This window comes from Perca flavescens, chromosome 6 (assembly GCF_004354835.1).
Source record: "Perca flavescens isolate YP-PL-M2 chromosome 6, PFLA_1.0, whole genome shotgun sequence".
In the NCBI taxonomy this organism is placed as follows: domain Eukaryota; kingdom Metazoa; phylum Chordata; class Actinopteri; order Perciformes; family Percidae; genus Perca; species Perca flavescens.
In genome coordinates this window covers 26,432,729-26,451,053 of record NC_041336.1, presented here as the reverse complement: position 1 = coordinate 26,451,053, position 18,325 = coordinate 26,432,729, and the positions used below count along the sequence as shown (strand labels likewise).

Below are 18,325 nucleotides of genomic sequence, written 5' to 3'. Positions count from 1 at the left end.
TTAGACAACTTTGGAAACAAGGTTGAAATTGCTGCTTCCACTCAGGCAAAATGGGCAGTTTGAGATCACAAGTGTTGTATTTAGTTTAGTCAAAAACCCAGTGACTGAACAAAGTTTTTACACAGCTTAGTTTACTACACTGGAATACATTGCCTCTTGAACTACAGTCAACATTTTTAGACAAGGGCTATTATGAGGTGTTCATCACATGCAGCTTTCTGATACAGTGTAGGCAGATGGCTTAGTGGTTGAAGTGACACTGACCTATTTTTACTGGAAGCATGTAAATGAATTTACCATGTAACAGGATGAATTTAAACCAACAGTTTGTGTCTATGCATAAGTGGAATACTTCTCCAAGGGTCGGCCCCCTCTAGGATAGTCTTTTAGTATTTGTGATGGTGTCTATCTCATGGTGCATTTTATAAGCACTGCCCTTGGTTATATACTAATGCCCAGACCACAAAGGTTTTTATGCACAAGCTATGAGATGGTGATCTGCTCCCAAGTGACTTTGCCCAGTACTTATTTTAGAGTCCTATTTTATCTAAACTGAGCCATTACTCAGACTAATCATGCCAGCCTACTCTATTATTCAACAACAGGCCATGTGTATGTGTGTACCTGTGTGTACCTGTGTGTGTGTGTGTGTGCCTGTGTGTGTGTGTGTGTGTATGTGTTTGTGTGTGCCTGTGTGTGTGTGTATGAGTGAGTGAGTGAGTGAGTGATTGAGTGAGTGTGTGTGTGTGAGCGTAGCACGGCATGTTTCCATTTAGCAGTGGGGGATAAATATGGCCCTGACACATGAGATGTTCCAGACTCTACCACAACCTGCCTGTCTCTTCTCCAAGTAGTGTTTGTTTCACAGCAGCCAAATAATTAGTATTTCACAGCACCAAATGCTGCAAATCCACTCAGTCACTCAATGCAATTTGTGTATATGTTGATATATGCATCTGCTTGAGAAAGAGAGCAGGGACGTGCGCTGACAAAGGGTTACTGTACTGCCTGCATGCTCTCTTTACCTTTGCCACAAAGAGCATCAAATAACATAAGTGTTTGTGTGCATGTGTGCCTGCGCCTTGGGCTCAGAGACTGGATGTAATGTTAGGAATAATGAGGCCAACACACACACACACACACACACACACACACACACACACACACACACACACACACACACACACACACACACACACACACACACACACACACACACACACACACACACACACACACACACACACACACACACACACACACACACACACACACACACACACACACACACGTTACTAGCCTGTGATCTCACAATTCGGTGTGTCAGTGTGTGTGTGTAGGTGTGTGTTCCGTGTTGCACTTTAAGATCCATTTAAAAGCAAGCTGGCTGCTTGATCCACTCACAGATGAGGCCTGCAGAACACATCAGTGCAATGAGAAGCAGAACACACTCAATCACGCATGCACGCATGCACGCACGCAAGCACCCCAGGTATTAACCCCCAGGTGGCACATGTGAGCAGCCCAAACTGCAACAGATAGAAAACGTTGCATTCCAACAAGATCTGAAGGGATCTTTGTAATAACGGTAGCTGAGAATTATGAGTAGTGTAGAGCCTTCTGCTATCCAAAATGTACACAAAAAAATATTTCTCATAATCCAAAGAGAAAATATTAAAAGTCATTATTTATCTCATTGTTTAATTTACATTTCTATGTTGTTGTGTTGAGAAATATTTAGGATATAATTAAAAGAATACCTTAAAATGGGAATTGATGGTGGGGAAAGTACTTCCGGACGGCAGGAGTTTAAAATTCTAACACAAAGAAAGCGGAAGGTAACGGAAAATACATGCATCCGGCGGAATTCCTGCGGCACCGGAGCCATCCCGGAAGTGGAACGTCAAGGATATAGACTACGTGTGCGCTGACATTTGGGTGGCAGTAGCTCAGTCCGTAGGGACTTGGGTTGGGAACCGGAGTGTGAATTGGTAGTAGGAGAGATGCCAGTTCACCACCTGGGCACTGCCAGGTGCTCTTGAGCAAGGCACCGTACCCCCAACCGCATAGGGCACTGGTCCAGCACTGGCAGCCCACTCACTATGACATCTCTCCATTTGTGCATGAATAGGTCTTGAGCATGCCTGTGTGTAGTGATTTCTAACAAACAGAGTGTAAATTGTAATTTCCCCACGGGGATCAACAAACAGTAAAAATTATTAAAATAAATAAATTTGTATAAATTATTTGTCCTCACATATGTCAGTTTTAGGCTAACTATATTTCTGTAAGTTAAGCTAAAGCATTTTGACAGTATGCAACTTGTGTTATAGTGGAATGTGGATAAATCAGAAAGCTATGCAGTATTATGTTTGCAAGTGCTATAGCTAACATTAGCTTACTAACAGCTATCTATACCTTAGCAAAAAATTGCCGGTGCAACACAGATGTCTTCTTACTTGATGGTTTTATTTCTTAAGGTGCATAACAGTGACTACCGTTTTGATGTAAGATCACATCTTCATCAGAGTCCTGTTTATACCTCTCTGGTAGATAGAGCTTGCTAAAATAATTATTTGACATGCTTAAATCTAATGTTTTTTAGCTAGCTATGGGCAACTTTGTTAGCGTTTCAGCCCTTGGTTGCATATTGTGGCACTGATTGGTTTCCACTCCGGTGGGCATGGCTTTCAGAGTATGACGCATTGCACACTGTCTCTATAATATTAGAGAGAATGGACAACCGGAGCAGTTGCTCTGAGCTTCTAATATTGCTGCGGATGGGTTTACAGTGGAGTTAGTCTGGTGCGTCCCATACAGACTCTAAATGGTGCATTGTGCATTAAGGGACATGACAAAGCGTCAGTATTTGATGACCTGGGTAAACACGAGCCCTGCATTTGTGCTCCTCATGCAGTACAGTAACTGGTACGGTCATAAAAAAAGTCAGTTTCATGTCGTAAAAAAGTCATAATTTCACTAAAAATAAAATAAAATAAAAAAGTCATAGTAGGCTATGGTATGTCATAAAAAGGCATAGCATGCCATAAAAATAAATCCTAATATAGTATTGGCGTAATCACATTGGTTATTTTTGCAAAAGGGTTTCCCCTTTTTCAAAAAGGTCTGGAATGCTCCAGGTACCGGCAATAGGCAAGATCCAACCATGAAATGAGTGACATCTGTACACACACACACACACACACACACACACACACACACACACACACACACACACACACACACACACACACACACACAATACACAATACACAAACTAAACCTCCTCACAAACACGCCCTTACTTTTAGATACATACACTTGTGCACGCGCCCACAGACGTTCCCACATGATGGGGCCAACAGTTTGGGCATCGACAGCATTCCATTCTGCTTTCCTTTTATAGTGGAAAAATCTGCCCTTTGACCCAGAGTATTTCCAACATTGAGGAAGGAGGCAGCCAAGGAATGCCATGCTTCAGAGCTAACAGAGAGAGAAAAGGGATGAATCGATGCCCATCAATACCGGGTGTTTCTAGTTTAAATCCTATTGCTTTCTTTTCAGCAACTAGAATGGCTTCTTCAAGTATTCACTGTGTAAAACGGTTTTCTTAAATTGGTAACCCATTGGTACACAAGCCACTGTTTGCTAACACGTTCGCTTATCAACTTAATAAAAGGGATGATATGTCAATGTTGCAGGTTTACATTTACTATTTTGTTTTAAACATTTTTAAACATTTAAACATAATTCCAACACAGAAGCATACATAGACGAGAGATATTATTTTTAGCAACATGTACAATGCTGAGATGCAAAGAGAGACCGTATGCTGTCTGTCTCATTACTGCATCACACCTTCCTTGTTACTTCTTTCTGTTCAGAGTGAGTAATTGAATAAATAAGCTGGTGGTGCTACTTATACTCGATTTATTGCATTTTCAGTCTTACACAAGCCTAAAAGTAATGATTTTGAATTGTGATTCATTAAGAAACAGGTTGCATGATTTCTACAAGCTGATATGGAGTTTACTAACATCATGAGCACATCATTAAAATTCTACTTCAGTAAAGTATAGTAATGTCACAGCTTTGAAGTCTAACTAAACTGGAGGCACATGTCATGCAAAGAGAGAGAAGTGAAGAAAAGTGGAATTGTGACCAGCATCACCATCATTAGAGCAAAATGTTAATATAGCTCAGCAGATTTCACAATACAATTCAGAAAAGAAATAGGCAGGAAAGGATACTAAGGAAAACACAACAAGTAATCTCATCTGCGGAATATAATAAAAATGCAGAAAATTAAAAGAATGCATTCCAAATTTTGTTATTATGTAATTTACAGTAAGTTTGTGCAGCACATATAGATCCACAGATAGATTTTTAAAGTTCAATGATGGAAGCAACACACAGAAAACACTGCAAATATGCACTGTTAGTATCATCCACATTCAAAAGATATGTACAAAATGCTTATGTGCATATTTCAGTACATTCTGCATCATGTGCCGCATATATCTCTGTATATGTTGCTTTCATCTTTAAATTGAATACTATAAATCGATGCAATGTACAATGCAACATAACCCTGAAGTTTTGCATACTGTACTTATCTGTCTAAGAATAATAAAGTCATTTTTTTGACAGCAAGATTGCTTAAATGTGCGTGATATAGAAAGCAGTAGCATTATATTAATAGTCAGACTTGTGCAACTAGACAACGAGTCTGGAAGTAAGCACCAACAGCTAATTTGCTAACATTAGTGCCAACCAAAAGTCCACAGCTTCTCTGGCACCATGCGCTATTTTAGGCCTCTTACTTCATCATGTCTGAATAAGTATGTATTCTCTTTCCATCTGTAGGCATTCATATCCCATTAATGCATGTTACTATCTTAGTTTCTTCCCCTGAGTCCTCGCAGATTTCCTTGGATTGTGGCGGCACCTGGATTGTGGCTGCGGCAGCTGCCGTGGTTCTGCTTAACGGCCACTATTACTACTATTATTATTTTTGTTCAGTATAGTTCTATTATCTTTACTGTTACTCTAATTGCCTCTGTTCATGCGGTACAATTCATCACCATTATACCCACTGCTAAAATTATTATTAGTCATATTTCTAGAATTTGTATAGTTAGTTACTATTGTAGTTGCTGTGCATCTCTCTCTCTCTCTCTCTCTCTCTCTCTCTCTCTCTCTCTCTCTCTCTCTCTCTCTCTCTCTCTCTCTCTCTCTCTCTCTCTCTCTCTCTCTCTCTCTCTCTCTCTCTCTCTCTCTAAAGTGTCCTGAGATTTGACACTATAAATAAAATTGAATTGAATAGTGAGCTAATGTGTTACAGGACACACTGTACAGTACTCCTGCCTACCTAACATCAACAGGAATGTTGACTGAACTAAAAGTTCATAGTAAAGGACAAAAGGGTGGAGGGATGACAGAAGAGGACTTGTGACAGACAACAAACAATGACATAAACTCCAAGACACACAGAGAGAGACAGACCAATAGAAAGATAATCAAACACAGACTAGAGAGGCAGAGACAGGGTGTGGAGATCCTACCATACCATAGAGATCACTGAGCTACAGGACATCCAGTCCAAGTACAGTAAATCCAGCAAAATCTGGCAACCCATCAAATCAGTGTTCCCACACTACACTGACTGGGGCAGCTATGGGAACAGTGTCTGAGTAAGTACATAACAGCACTCTCTATTGCACTACTGAGGACAGACTGTCAAGAACCGAATTAATGGATATACTAGCTAACTGCCTTGCATTCATAGCTTCTTATAGGTTTTTCCATTGCACGACATGGATTACACAGGCCAAGCTCCTAGTATGGATATGTATGGAGTTTAAGAAAGCCCAGATTTTGTTTGCAGTAATCCTTAGCAGGCACAGAAAGAATATCTGCCCATCTGTGCACATTTTCACACATACCACACTGGACTGGTGCCAGTGTTCATAGATGGCAGCTTCCTCGTTCAATGTTCATAATCATCATGCAGCTCCCAAAATAACCACATTTATTTATTCTGATTTGGCCTTGTTTGTTTCATTGATGCTACAACTTCATAACAACAGCTTAAAGTTTAAGGCACACAGACCTGCAAAAAATGTGTGCATCACCTGGACAGTATGAACAGCTACATTGCTTTAACATTGCCCTTTATTGTTATATTAGTTTGAAATCACTGAACATACTGTGACTCTATTTCAGAGTTTTCCTTTAGGAATGTACAGCTACAAAGACAAGTTAAGGCTCTGACACACCAACCCGACGGCTGAAAATAGTGAAAATAGTTCACCGAAACGTGTTTCTGAAAACATTTTAAGCGAGAAATAGGCCATACAGTTGCTGAATCTGTCTGTTTTTTTGATCAACAAAGAAGTCAGTTTTAAAGATTTTCGTCAGATTTTGAGAGGCGTTTGTCACGCTCGTCACGCTCATCCCGCTCATCATTTCCGGTAAGTGTTTTAACATAAGTGCACTGATTGGCTAGTCAAGGGCTAGCACTCCACCAATCAGATTGGTGATTCAACAAGTCAAATCGGCCCAAATTAAAGACGACGGCTCCTGCGACTGACGACGGCACGGAACACATCAAACAGACTTGAGCCACTGACCTCGCCAGACTGTCTGACGGCCGATAATCGGGTTGGTGTGTCAGCGCCTTTAGAGACAGGAGGGCTGAGAGTGGGGAAATGGATAAAGACAGGAGAGAGAGGAGAGTGGAGGAAAGTGAGGTAATTGGGAGTCATATGGCCATGTCAAACAGCTTGCCCAGTGATTCCTGACAGCCCAGCGCTGCGTCCTCATGCCTCATGCACACAGGCCAAAGAGTGAAGTAAGGAGGAACAGAGGTACAGAAGTATGAGAGTCTGTCAGAAAGTGCCTGGAGGTCGGAAAATTCTGTAAACTAAACAGAGAAACTTCTCACCAGCAGGCTGGCTGACTGGACTGAATGTTTGGAGTGCAGGGAAAGGGGTAGATAGAGACAAACTGACAAAGAGAGATAAAGAAAAATGTCACAAAACAAAGCACAGATGGTTGAAATGATTATGGTTAGAGGTCTTGGAGAGTGGGTTGGGAGCAATATAATTTACCTGCCCACCATGCCACTTGTCAAACTCTAAACAGACCACCACTCCACTCTGAACCACGTAAGGGAAGAATATGTTGTACGTTTGCCTCTGGAGCTGGACCCCGAAAGCACCCCCGATGAGATGGCTCCTTGGGAAGGTTTTATTTTTCAACGTATAGGTGCTGAATTGAATTTCCACTGAACAACAACCACAATGAGACATACTTTCCATTTCCATCAACAATGGATAGACACTGCCAATGCTGTAAATAGTTTACAGAACTCACAAAGACAAACAGGCAGACGTGCGCGCAAACACACATGCATCTAAAAAACAAATACGCCCATATGCATTGATGGATGCACAGCACACTTACACAAGTTTACATGACTGTGAGCACAGTGTGTGCATGGTAAAAACACAATGGGATTTCAATTTTCCACAGCCCTTTCTCAGCATTGCTTCTTTATTGCAAATGTTTGGTGGTCCACGCAAAACAAAACCAGTAAAAACCTTTTTTTTTCTATATCTAGTAACTGTTTACCGTTATAGCCAAGTTTAGATTTTAGTACATTCTGAGCAGATGTATGGCAATGTTTCAACACATGATGTAAAACTCCATGTGAAATCTTCTCTAATGTGACAGACACCCTAAAGTTATTGTAATTAAACTTCATTAAAAATTGGTCAAAACGATCGCATGTAACACAAACAAATGTGTCCATTAAAATGAGCACTGTGCGTATGGGTTCACTTTTTGTGAGATTTAAGTGTGCAAACATGTTTTGGTGTTAAGACAAAAATCCATTCATTCCGGCTCTTCAAAGGTCAGGATTGCTGTGATGTGGGGTCATAACTGTGTCAATGTCAAAGGCAGATGTGCCTCAAAAAACTTTTAGAGATACTGTATGTCATTGTACTGTATGATCACAGAAATAATTTACCTCCGCCACTAATCTCCAACTCCCCTGCACCTCCTTTAATCCCCTACTCCACTTCCTGGTTTATACTGCCACTGACCTCTTAACAAGCCGTCTGGGAATTCAAAAACCAACAACATTCCCTTCCTGAGCGGGTCACCCAGTCTGACAAATTGGTTTCTGAATATTTACTAGAAACGCCTGCTTTACTTATAAGGAGCCAAATTTATGTTACAGCTAGTTATTCAATACAAAACTCATAACCACCTGACCTTAGTACGATTAATATTTGACCTCTTTACAGTATGAACTAAGATTTACCATGCAGTTTTGAATTAATGCCGCAGCTAGTAATTCAAGCCTATGATATTCCTGCAAAGAAAGAAACAACTTTCCTACTCGTGAAGAGTAGAATGAAATGTAATCTTTCAAGACTTTTATTAACCATTAAGAGATTAATGTCACATTTGGTAATTCAAAGCCACAACTTCCCAATTCTTAAAGCATTTACTGGATGCCACAGGTTTATCAATTCATGAGCTGATGTTTGAGAAAACAGAGCAAGTCATATTAAACTCAGACTTATATTTTGGCAAGAAACAACTTAACTGGAACTGCAGTCTATGATCTTGTACCATAAAAGCTATGACCAGAACAGGCCAGGATCACAGCCAGGGAGAGTAGTTATGAGAACTCGTCCGCCCTCATATTACTGTAAGCTGTTATGTTACTGTAACCAGCACTGCCCCCATGTGAAGATCATTAGCAGATGATGGGGGGACTCCGACTTCCAGGAATAGATAGACCAGTTTCTAAATTGTTGTCAACAAATGAACACACAGGCTCACAGAAATGCAGTTTGTGCAGGTGTACACACACACACACACACACACACACACACACACACACACACACACACACACACACACACACACACACACACACACACACACACACACACACACACACACACACACACACACACACACACACACACACACACACACACTCTTCACCTCATTCTTTTTTTTCAAACAAAGCCGCAAAGCCTCTTGAGCACACACATGGATTGTACAGTACAGTGCTATCAACATGCCTCAGATGAGCAAAACATGGGGCAGACGTAGAGCAGGAAAAATTCCTAAATGCATATGTCCAACACACATGACCACTAAATACAGCTGATTTATGATTTGCAAATACTGCAGCCTTGAAAACAAGTCACTTGAGTCACACGTGTCTCAGGAATCAACATAAAAGTAAATCAAAATCAGCTGATGTCTCATATCCTGTTTTTCTGACATGGTCTCCCATATCGTATGAAGATAATGTTTGGTATCCAGTGCAACCACACTAAATTATAATGTGTAGTAAAATATGAAACCAACAAGAGCGCTGCTGGGAAAAATGTGACTTTCATAATTCCTGAAAAGTTTCTACAGTGTTGTTTTGTGGGGTTTGACTTACATATATGCCCGTGGAGGGTTCTCCAGGGGGTAGAGACCCAGGACTGAGGACAGGGGAGCTTGCTGGACTGCAGAGCTCTGGGAAGGGGTTGGGGATGGCCGGGAGAGATGATGTCCTCAGCTGCTGCTCCTCCTCCTGCAACCTCCTGGACAATGGACACAGGACAGAGGAACAGTCATACGGTTATTAAACATACTTTTAGTATTAGCTTGTGTTTCCTAATACACATATGAACTGACGTCTAAGGTTGTGACCTGGAACAACTTCTTTAAAAGTAAAATGGGAGAACTTTGAAATGAGAGTCGCTGACACATGTGGAATATGTGCAGGAGAGAGAGTTGGAATTACTAAAGCATTGCTGTTCAGTATCCAGGCTCATGTCTGTTTCCATCTGATCTGCCTATAATGAATGTCTCCCAGCAAGTGGAAATCACAGACCCCCGCAGCTTGCCAGCTAATTTTCTGCAATATTTATCACACATCAATATTAAATCAAGACATCGCTTTAAAGTAGTTTTTAAATGAGGTGCATGCAGTGCAAGCGTGTGGCCTAAGAGAGGAATGATGATTTGACAGCTGATCATAAACCTTGCAGGATTCACTTTTTAAAATGGGCAGGTCGGTTTTTGAAATTCTAGCTAGATAGCAGAGAATCACTGTAGAAGACTCAAACTGCCTCTCTGTAGAACCCAGCGAGTTCAAAAGGGAACGGGCCTTTTGATGTTGTCCCATCTGAGCTTGAAAACAGGGTTATTCAGAGGTCAGCCCTGAATAATAAGAACTTCAGAGCCTGAGTCTGTGTTTCAGAGAGAGATAGAGAGAGCTCATAAGACAGAATACTCCATTACCTGATCATCCCTCCTCTGTTTCGGTCATATTCTCCGAAGGCAAATAATAGAAGCTGACACCAGCTCTGCCATGAATGCCTTTGTGTTTGTGCGCACTGTAAGCATGCAGCCATTCTTCTACAGTATGTGTGAGTGAGAATACCCACTTCTGAATGCATACAATAACAGCCTCAGGGGAAATAGGGATTACTACTCTTCAAATTGAGAGAGACATTTGCACTTGGTACTAAAATAAATTAGATTCTTTACCTTTCTCCTCCTGCTGGTGTAGTTTTTAGACAAAAAGGGAGTGGCAAGGAGGAATGGGTCATTCAAAGGCTACAGAGGAGCGGGGAGGAAGCGCTATCCCCAATTATCGAGAGGGTGGTGAGGAATGATAGTGTGGAGTGAGAGGCTTCTTTCCAATGTGGAGAGAAAAGAGGAAAGAGTTGTGCATGTGTGTGTGACTATGCATATGCAAATGTATGAGTCTGGAAGATGTTAGTTTAAAGTTTAGGGCCATACTTCTGTTGCCTGAGTGCCTGTGTCTGTATGTGTGCACATGTACAATTGAAGTCTTATTTAGATTTTTAATTGCTGGTTTATGTGTATGGTTATCAACAAGGGTGTTCACTTCTAATGGTATCTAGGATGTGTTTGATGTCACTGTAAAACCTGATGAATGCACACATTTTACTGACGAACAGCTCAATCAAAATTCCCTTCAACCATGTGTTAAATACACTCAATAAAGGCTGCGACTAATGACTATCTTCATTATAGATTAATCTGCCAATTAGTTAACAGTTATTTGATCAATTCTTTGGTCTGTAAAATGACAGAAAATTGTGGATTACTTTTCAGCCAATTAACTAAATGATTCAAATTGATTAATTGACTATTGGCTTTACATTTAGCAAGTGCCAAACTGAAGATCACCCGTCACAGGTACTTTTGTTTAACTTTGCAACCACAATTTCTTTCTACCATTATTATCACAAATGTTTCTGTTGCATCAGAAGCAACGCAGGTTTAGAGACGAAACCACGTTTCTTGGGATACAAGAAAATGAATGAGCACTTTGCCATCCACAACCAAATTCACAGGCTGATGGACATTCCCTCAAACCTCTGGGCCTAATCCTCCAAACCCTGTTGGCATCATATTAACATTCATGTGGCAGCACCTCTGTTTCTCTATGATGCTGGTTATCTCACTGTAGTGGTTTGTAGGGCACTCACCCAACTCACTATGCCGTCCTGCAGCCAAATATAAAAAAAATATGTTTATGTACATGTTTGTGCATTCAAATTGAGAGCCATTGATTTTTTTCCCCCACCCCTAGTGCCTGCCACACAACACATCCAACTATGAACTCCTTAAGTAGTCAAAAAAATTTAGCAATATTTATATCTGCATATACTGTGGCGGCACCTACCGGACAGCGAGGATGTGCATGGGTTGAGACCGTCGGAGGCTGGTTTGAGGTGAGTCCGCAGACGAGGAGGACGGCTCTGGGGAGACGTGTGTTAGCGCATGTAAGTGCTGACCCTGCCGAGGCTGGTTGTGTTGCATGTGACTGTGGTGTGAGGAAGAGGTCTGTCCATTGTGCAGTAGTGGGGTGGACTCTGTCTGCTGACCACTGCAGGTGGAGTACAGGCTCTCTTGCGAAGAGTTCATATCATTCACCAGGGCCTCCAAATCGACGTCATCCTCTGGAGGAGACAGATAGAAAAGGAGCACATCACTGATTGAGAAACTGGAAGTAAAAATCTCTCAAATAAGAGAAAAAAAATGTTGAGGACAAATGGCCACAGAACAGTGTGGAGCAGAAACACATCACTACGGCTAGAAAGACCCAGTCAAACCCAAAATGTAATAAAACACAATAAAAGAAAAATGAAAAGCTTATAAGCCTGCTGCTTTGGTTTTAAATAGTTGGGGCACACACAAAAAAAGAAGTTAAGTCCCTGGATATCGTCTGGACTTTCCCTTTCTATTTTAGTTGTTAGCATTTCATTGTGGCCAGGATTTGAACCTTTGACCTAACTTTGCACCACCTTTATTCTAAGTAATACTGGCACACACAAAACACACACACACACACACACACACACACACACACACACACGTAACCAGTTTTGCCAGAGTGCTCAATCAGCGGGACTATCTTGACTACGTACATGGCGCTACTCTGTGAGCCAAATCTCCAGGGATAACGGGTACAAGCTCAAACCTGCCTGTAACACTTTTTAACCCTTACCACTGGGGTTCACAGCGAAGGCATCGCACAGTAAGCATCTGCTCTAACTTCCCTGCATGTATCAAACATTCTGTGGAAATCTTTTTGGAGGGGGAATCTATCCTCAAAGCCCCCGTGAAAACGTCTAGGCCCATTTCAATTCATGAAAAGAATTTTTCAACTGACTCCAGGAGAATGTTGTGTCAAAGTTTGAAATGCGCTCAATTGAAGAGAAGCTCTCTCTCCAGTTGCTTCATGCTGTGAAAGTTTTATCGTCTGGGTAAACTGGGTTCATAACTCTTTCTAAATGACAATACGCAGTGCTGACTCGTCTTAGGATTCATAATTCTTCATTATGAAAATAGAAATCTCATGAATTTGTCATCCAATCTCTGTATCCAGATCCCTCAATTGTACTGTAGGACACAAGTAAACCACTAGGGGGAGACAAGCTCTAATTGTACAGGACAGGGGCTCTCAAATGTATGGAGTTCATTTGAAGGAACCCCATTCAGATTTTAGGACATGATCGCACATTTAAATAACATTCATTATAATAAAACACAATAAGAGAAGACATTTGTAATTGGATATGTCTTCGGATGGAGTCACATTGCTATTTGCACTGATTCTCTTAGTGGCCCTACATTGTAACATGCAAAATGAGAAGATGTCTCATTCTTAATGATTAAATGAAAAACAATCTGAAAAAAGAGATAGATAGACCTTAGATAGAAAACAAAGCTGAGAGTGAGAAAATGAATGAATGAATGAATAAATAAATAAAAGCATATTATGAACCATATTTTAACTTGTATCATGCCATCCTTCAGTCAGAACTCCAGGGCTTAAAATATGCCCTGTACTGTGTGACTCATGTAACACAGCTCAGGGTGCAGGACAGCTGACAGCTGGATCATGCGAGGGTCATGCCACTCTAAAGCAGCTAAAGGTTCCACTGCTCAGCGGACAGCTGACGTTGGAAAACAGCAATTCGATTGATGTAAAGTTTTAAAAGCACTGGTTTCAAAGTGAGCCCCTGAGCCTTACGAGGAATCGGTTTCCCGTGGAAGTACACCAGATTTTTTTTCCCCCAATAAAAATAAATGTTCTAGAGGCAACAACAACAACAACAGGAGCCAAAAGGTTAACACGCTAGTAAACATGCCAATGTCAGCATGCACAGCTTTGTCTCCAGCACTGATACTAAAAGCAGAAACTAAAGTGTCGCCTTTGAGGAGCTTTTCCTGAAAACGTGTCAGGTAGCTGTATCACGGGTGCCTGTGAATCACAGGCGGTTAATCTGTAGGTATTAATAGTGACCGGTAAGCTGGAGCAGCTACTTATAGATAACCTGGAGAGCTAAAGAGCTATACACCACAGGACATAGGGTTCAAACAAGGCCATACAAGGGTAAGGACCAGGCAAGACACCTGTAGCACAGGACAAAGCAACATTACCTGCATTTAAAGCTAGGCGATGTGGAAAAAAATCAAATATCACGATATTTCAATGTCGATATTGTGGCAATATTGTAGGGTTGACTATTGGTGCTTTCACAAAATATTAACACAATGAGAGTTTTGATAAATAATCACCAATAATGTGGATATAATGACAAAGTGGGTAAACGCAAATAATAAAAGTAGATTGGCAAGTTTGGTAAGTTCAGAAAATGACATGACTTTATTGTAATGCAGCCTTTAAAAGCGGGAAAAGACAACACTTGTGTCATATTACAATATCCAACATTTAAGACAATATCTAGCTTCATATATCGATATAATATCCATATATTGCCCAGCCCTAACTGCATTCAGCAGCAGCAGCGGTAATAAAAAATAAAAATAAAAATCATAAATATATTTTTCTTCTTTTTTTTGAACAACATAATCAGAGGGTAAACCAGATACTACATCAAAAGTGAGCAAAATTCCAAAAACTACATGTACCCTCCAGCTAGTGAGAGAAAATAAATGTACTCAATCTGAGCTAGTTTGGCCTCTGGATGGGGATTGCCAGAGCTGTTTGTATACAATAAAACACAACCCATAAACTTGTGCACGGATGCAGGATTGTTGCGTCCTAACTAGTCATACGATTGCAATCACCTATGTATGTCACAATCAGACAAACAAAGATATGCGTCATGCACCCGGATATAAGGCTGACAGATTGATGACACAGACAGCATGCAGGCACGCACGCACAGGATTTAAACCCATAAAGATTTGGAGCAGGGAGCAAACTAAGGTCGTTTTTTTCTTTGACATGGAGTACAGAAAAAAAAGTTATCCCAGATAACACACATACACTTAGCCTTAGCATGTAAGAGACATTTACACCTTTATGTCATGGCACACCTGGCCAATATAACAGCTTTAATTAGATCCTCTCAGAATAGCACACAGAGCTACAGATGTAGACAGAGCTGTTGACAGTGAGAATTTTTGCAGATGTGATGCAGTTGCTTATCGGCAACAAACTTTGGCACCCAACACTACACTGGATAATATCCCTACACTGTAAAGATCAACATGTTATTGTAGCAAGTAGCATAAATCTGCATCCCAGGTCTGAAAGAGGTTTAGAGGGAACTAAACTTCCACCCTGCCCTCATGTGTCAAGCAAGGTGTTTTAAACAACAAAAAATAGAGACATACCAGCAACATCTGACAGATGCACAATCAAGAATTTATTGATCGCTGTATCCACCTAAAAGAGGGACCTCTGTTGAGAATCATAGACTGGCTGCGGCTTTGGTATTTAGGAACAAAGCAGGTATAACAGGATAAAATGTGTAAAAAAAAACGGTATTTACACCTCCAGAGCTTTATTAAGGAGAGACAATATAGAGGTTAAATGGACTGCTAATACTGTGTAATAAATGGATAGAAGCAGAGGAAACAAACATAATTTTAACAAATCCTTCCTCTTAACAAATCCTTTATTATAAGATGTATCCTGAGTGTGGACTGTGGATCCATGTGGAGGACTGTTTAATACTGTGCTGTGCTGTATGGGAACTACACTAGGGCTATCACTAACTTCACTAGTGAATCATTTGACAATTATTTTCTTGATTGATTTATTCATCTTTGTCAGAAAAACTATATTGTTTGTTTTTTCAAATTTTGTTTGATAAATGATCCAAAATCCCCATAAATTTAGTTTACATAATACTTAAACAATAATAACTGATTATCAGTTACATTTGAATTTGTTGCCATTATTATTCTGTCAGTCGATTTAGTCTATTAATCAACTAATCATTTCAGCTCCAAACTGTACTGTACATTATATTTTTCAAATATGTTGATGGTTCACGATATTTTAAGGAGTTGCATGATTTATACATATTATGTTGATGGTCCACGATATTTTAAGGAGTTACATGATTTATAAACTACATGAATGCTTTAATTGGAAGTTTAACATGCCAAAGTATTAGCCAATGAAATTACTAAATAACCTTCACATAGTCACATTCAGATGATTTTATCTCGTAGGCAGTACTAAACTCATGACTGACTGCTGGCATGTCAAATGCATCGTTATGTCATGTGTTAAGTAGCAGACCACATCTGAGCACCCCACCTTTCTCCCATTTTACACCATTTTCTCTTTTTCTGTCTCTTTTCTCCGAGACAGAACCTTGTCCAGATGACATTATCCCAGGTTCTTCACTGCCCGCTGATTTCCTTATTCTGAATAAATAAATGAAATGAACTACTTCCTGGTCAAGGCATGCTTTGTACTGTTATTGGTGAAATTCTAAAACAATATAATGAAAACTTGGTGATAGTGGGTGATTATCTAGTCTTTTAAGTCGTGGAGTGATGGGATACAAGATGGACGTGCCTACCTCCTAAATGTGCCCAAGTTGATTTCCTGTTGCAGTGTACGTGAATGACATCATATGACAGGAAGTTAACAAGAGGCAGAGGCTGTTGCCTAGCAATGGATTTCCATTGAAAATGTCTACAGAAAATTAACTCAGCTATACGACTGAAGTCAATCTGGCATGTGGTGGGGAAAACAACAAAGAGAAGATGGTGTTTGCACAGTAAAAAGCTGTGACATTGGGAGACTGGGAAGGACTCAAGTCTGTGTCATGCCACAGCTCGGCCTCGTCATTCTTATAGGTATTTAAGAAAGACTGCATTTGGGCAAACATTATTAAACTTTGAAAATGCTAACTTCACAGTAAAATAGTACGTGCATGGCAATTTATAGATTAAATATTGGGAATATCATGTGGAGCAACTTCTATTTCTAGACATCAAATATCGGCTTGCAAATGCCACAATAAGCCGCTCAATTAGCCTAGAAATCTAGACGCACCCTAGCGTTTAGCAACTCTCCGTTGGCTTTCGAGCTGGAAAAGCCAAACGCTAGCTGGGCTAATCACATCGTGTATAGAGTCGGTGGGCGGGCTTAACATAATGACGGCAGAGTTACGACGGTTCTGCGTGAATTCCCTGCTACTTGAAAACATAGACGATGGCTGCTGCTGCTGCTGCTGCTGCTGCTGCTGCTGCTGCTGCTGCTGCTGCTGCTGCTAGCGTTGCTCTGGTTGGTTGTAGCGCTATCCTATTGCTTGCAGAGGGAATTTGAAAGACAACCGTTTATCCCGCCCCTCGAATTGAGCCCTGCCAATGGTGAGTTCCCAGACCCAACATCTTGATGTGGGTCTGGCTTGTCAGGCTACTGCTCAATAGCATCTCAGTCCAAACGTGAAATAATGGCAGGTCATATTTCAACAAAGCCATACTGTTCCCTCCAAAATGAATTGGTTTATGATTGTTCCAGTTTTATAGCAAGCACATTAAGTAGCTGGTGGCTCTATTACAGCGCCTCTAAGAATAAAAGTGTGGGTTTACTGGAAAACAAGTTTAATAACGTCAGCAAGGATTATAATCCCACTAATAACACCAGAGGTACTGAGGCTAAATTCAAAATCCCTGCTCAAATGATAGACTTTCGGCATACATAATACAGTTTGTGAGACATGATAAAAAAAAAAAGGTGGTCGCTAAATTGTCACCCATTACTTGAGAAAAAAAAAAAAAAAAAGATTGAGACAGTGGAGGAGATCTGATAAAAATCTAAATGGTCTGGAGTACCAGTGGTCATAAATCTTGCTCATAACACCTGTCTGGCATTATCTACGCTTTATAAAACTGGGTATCCACCCAAAATATCATTATTCAGACAGTTTAAGCAAAAATGTTCCTGAGTTAAAGTCATCTCCATTTGTCTACCTCTCCGGTCCTCCTGAGTTCCCTCCATCCCGGCTCATCCTGAAAAAATACAATGTCATTTCTGCTCCATTTATTTCCCATGCCGGGGCCAAGCGTTCTAATTTAATCGTTGAGTCCTCGCAGACTCCCCGCCCTTACCTCCCATGCTGAGCCAATATTGTGCTTAAATCTCATGCTCCGATTGTCATGGATGAACCCTGTATGGCGCAATTATATATATTTATATGGCGTGATTATAATGGCACCCTGTGTCTATGAATCACCCTTTGAACTGCTGAAATGTTTACAGCGGAAGAGACCCAAATATATATTATCCCCCTCGACCCCCCCACCCCGCCTCTGGCCCAGTGGAGGATAATGAGCAGCGAGCCGCTCTCAACACTGTACTGAGATGAGAGACACACACCAAATAAATTGAATAAAGCATATGTTACACCAAGTCAATGTACAGTAAGTCCCCGTAGTATGCAATATCATATGACAAGTCCCACTACTATGTAAAATCATATGTTGA

The 18,325-nt window shown here is 40.7% G+C and overlaps 1 protein-coding gene across 3 annotated transcripts in view; it reads right to left on the bottom strand.

The window, feature by feature from the left end:
- Window positions 1-18,325, bottom strand: part of grb10b (growth factor receptor-bound protein 10b) — a 70,265-nt gene that overhangs the window by 28,299 nt on the left and 23,641 nt on the right. For all 3 annotated transcript variants that reach the window (XM_028580161.1, XM_028580160.1, XM_028580159.1), the window contains exons 4-5: window positions 11,744-12,020; window positions 9,479-9,623 (exon numbers count right to left, since the gene is read on the bottom strand). In XM_028580161.1, the coding sequence (XP_028435962.1) occupies window positions 9,479-9,623; window positions 11,744-12,020 (422 nt within the window). The remainder of the gene's footprint in view (window positions 1-9,478; window positions 9,624-11,743; window positions 12,021-18,325) is intronic.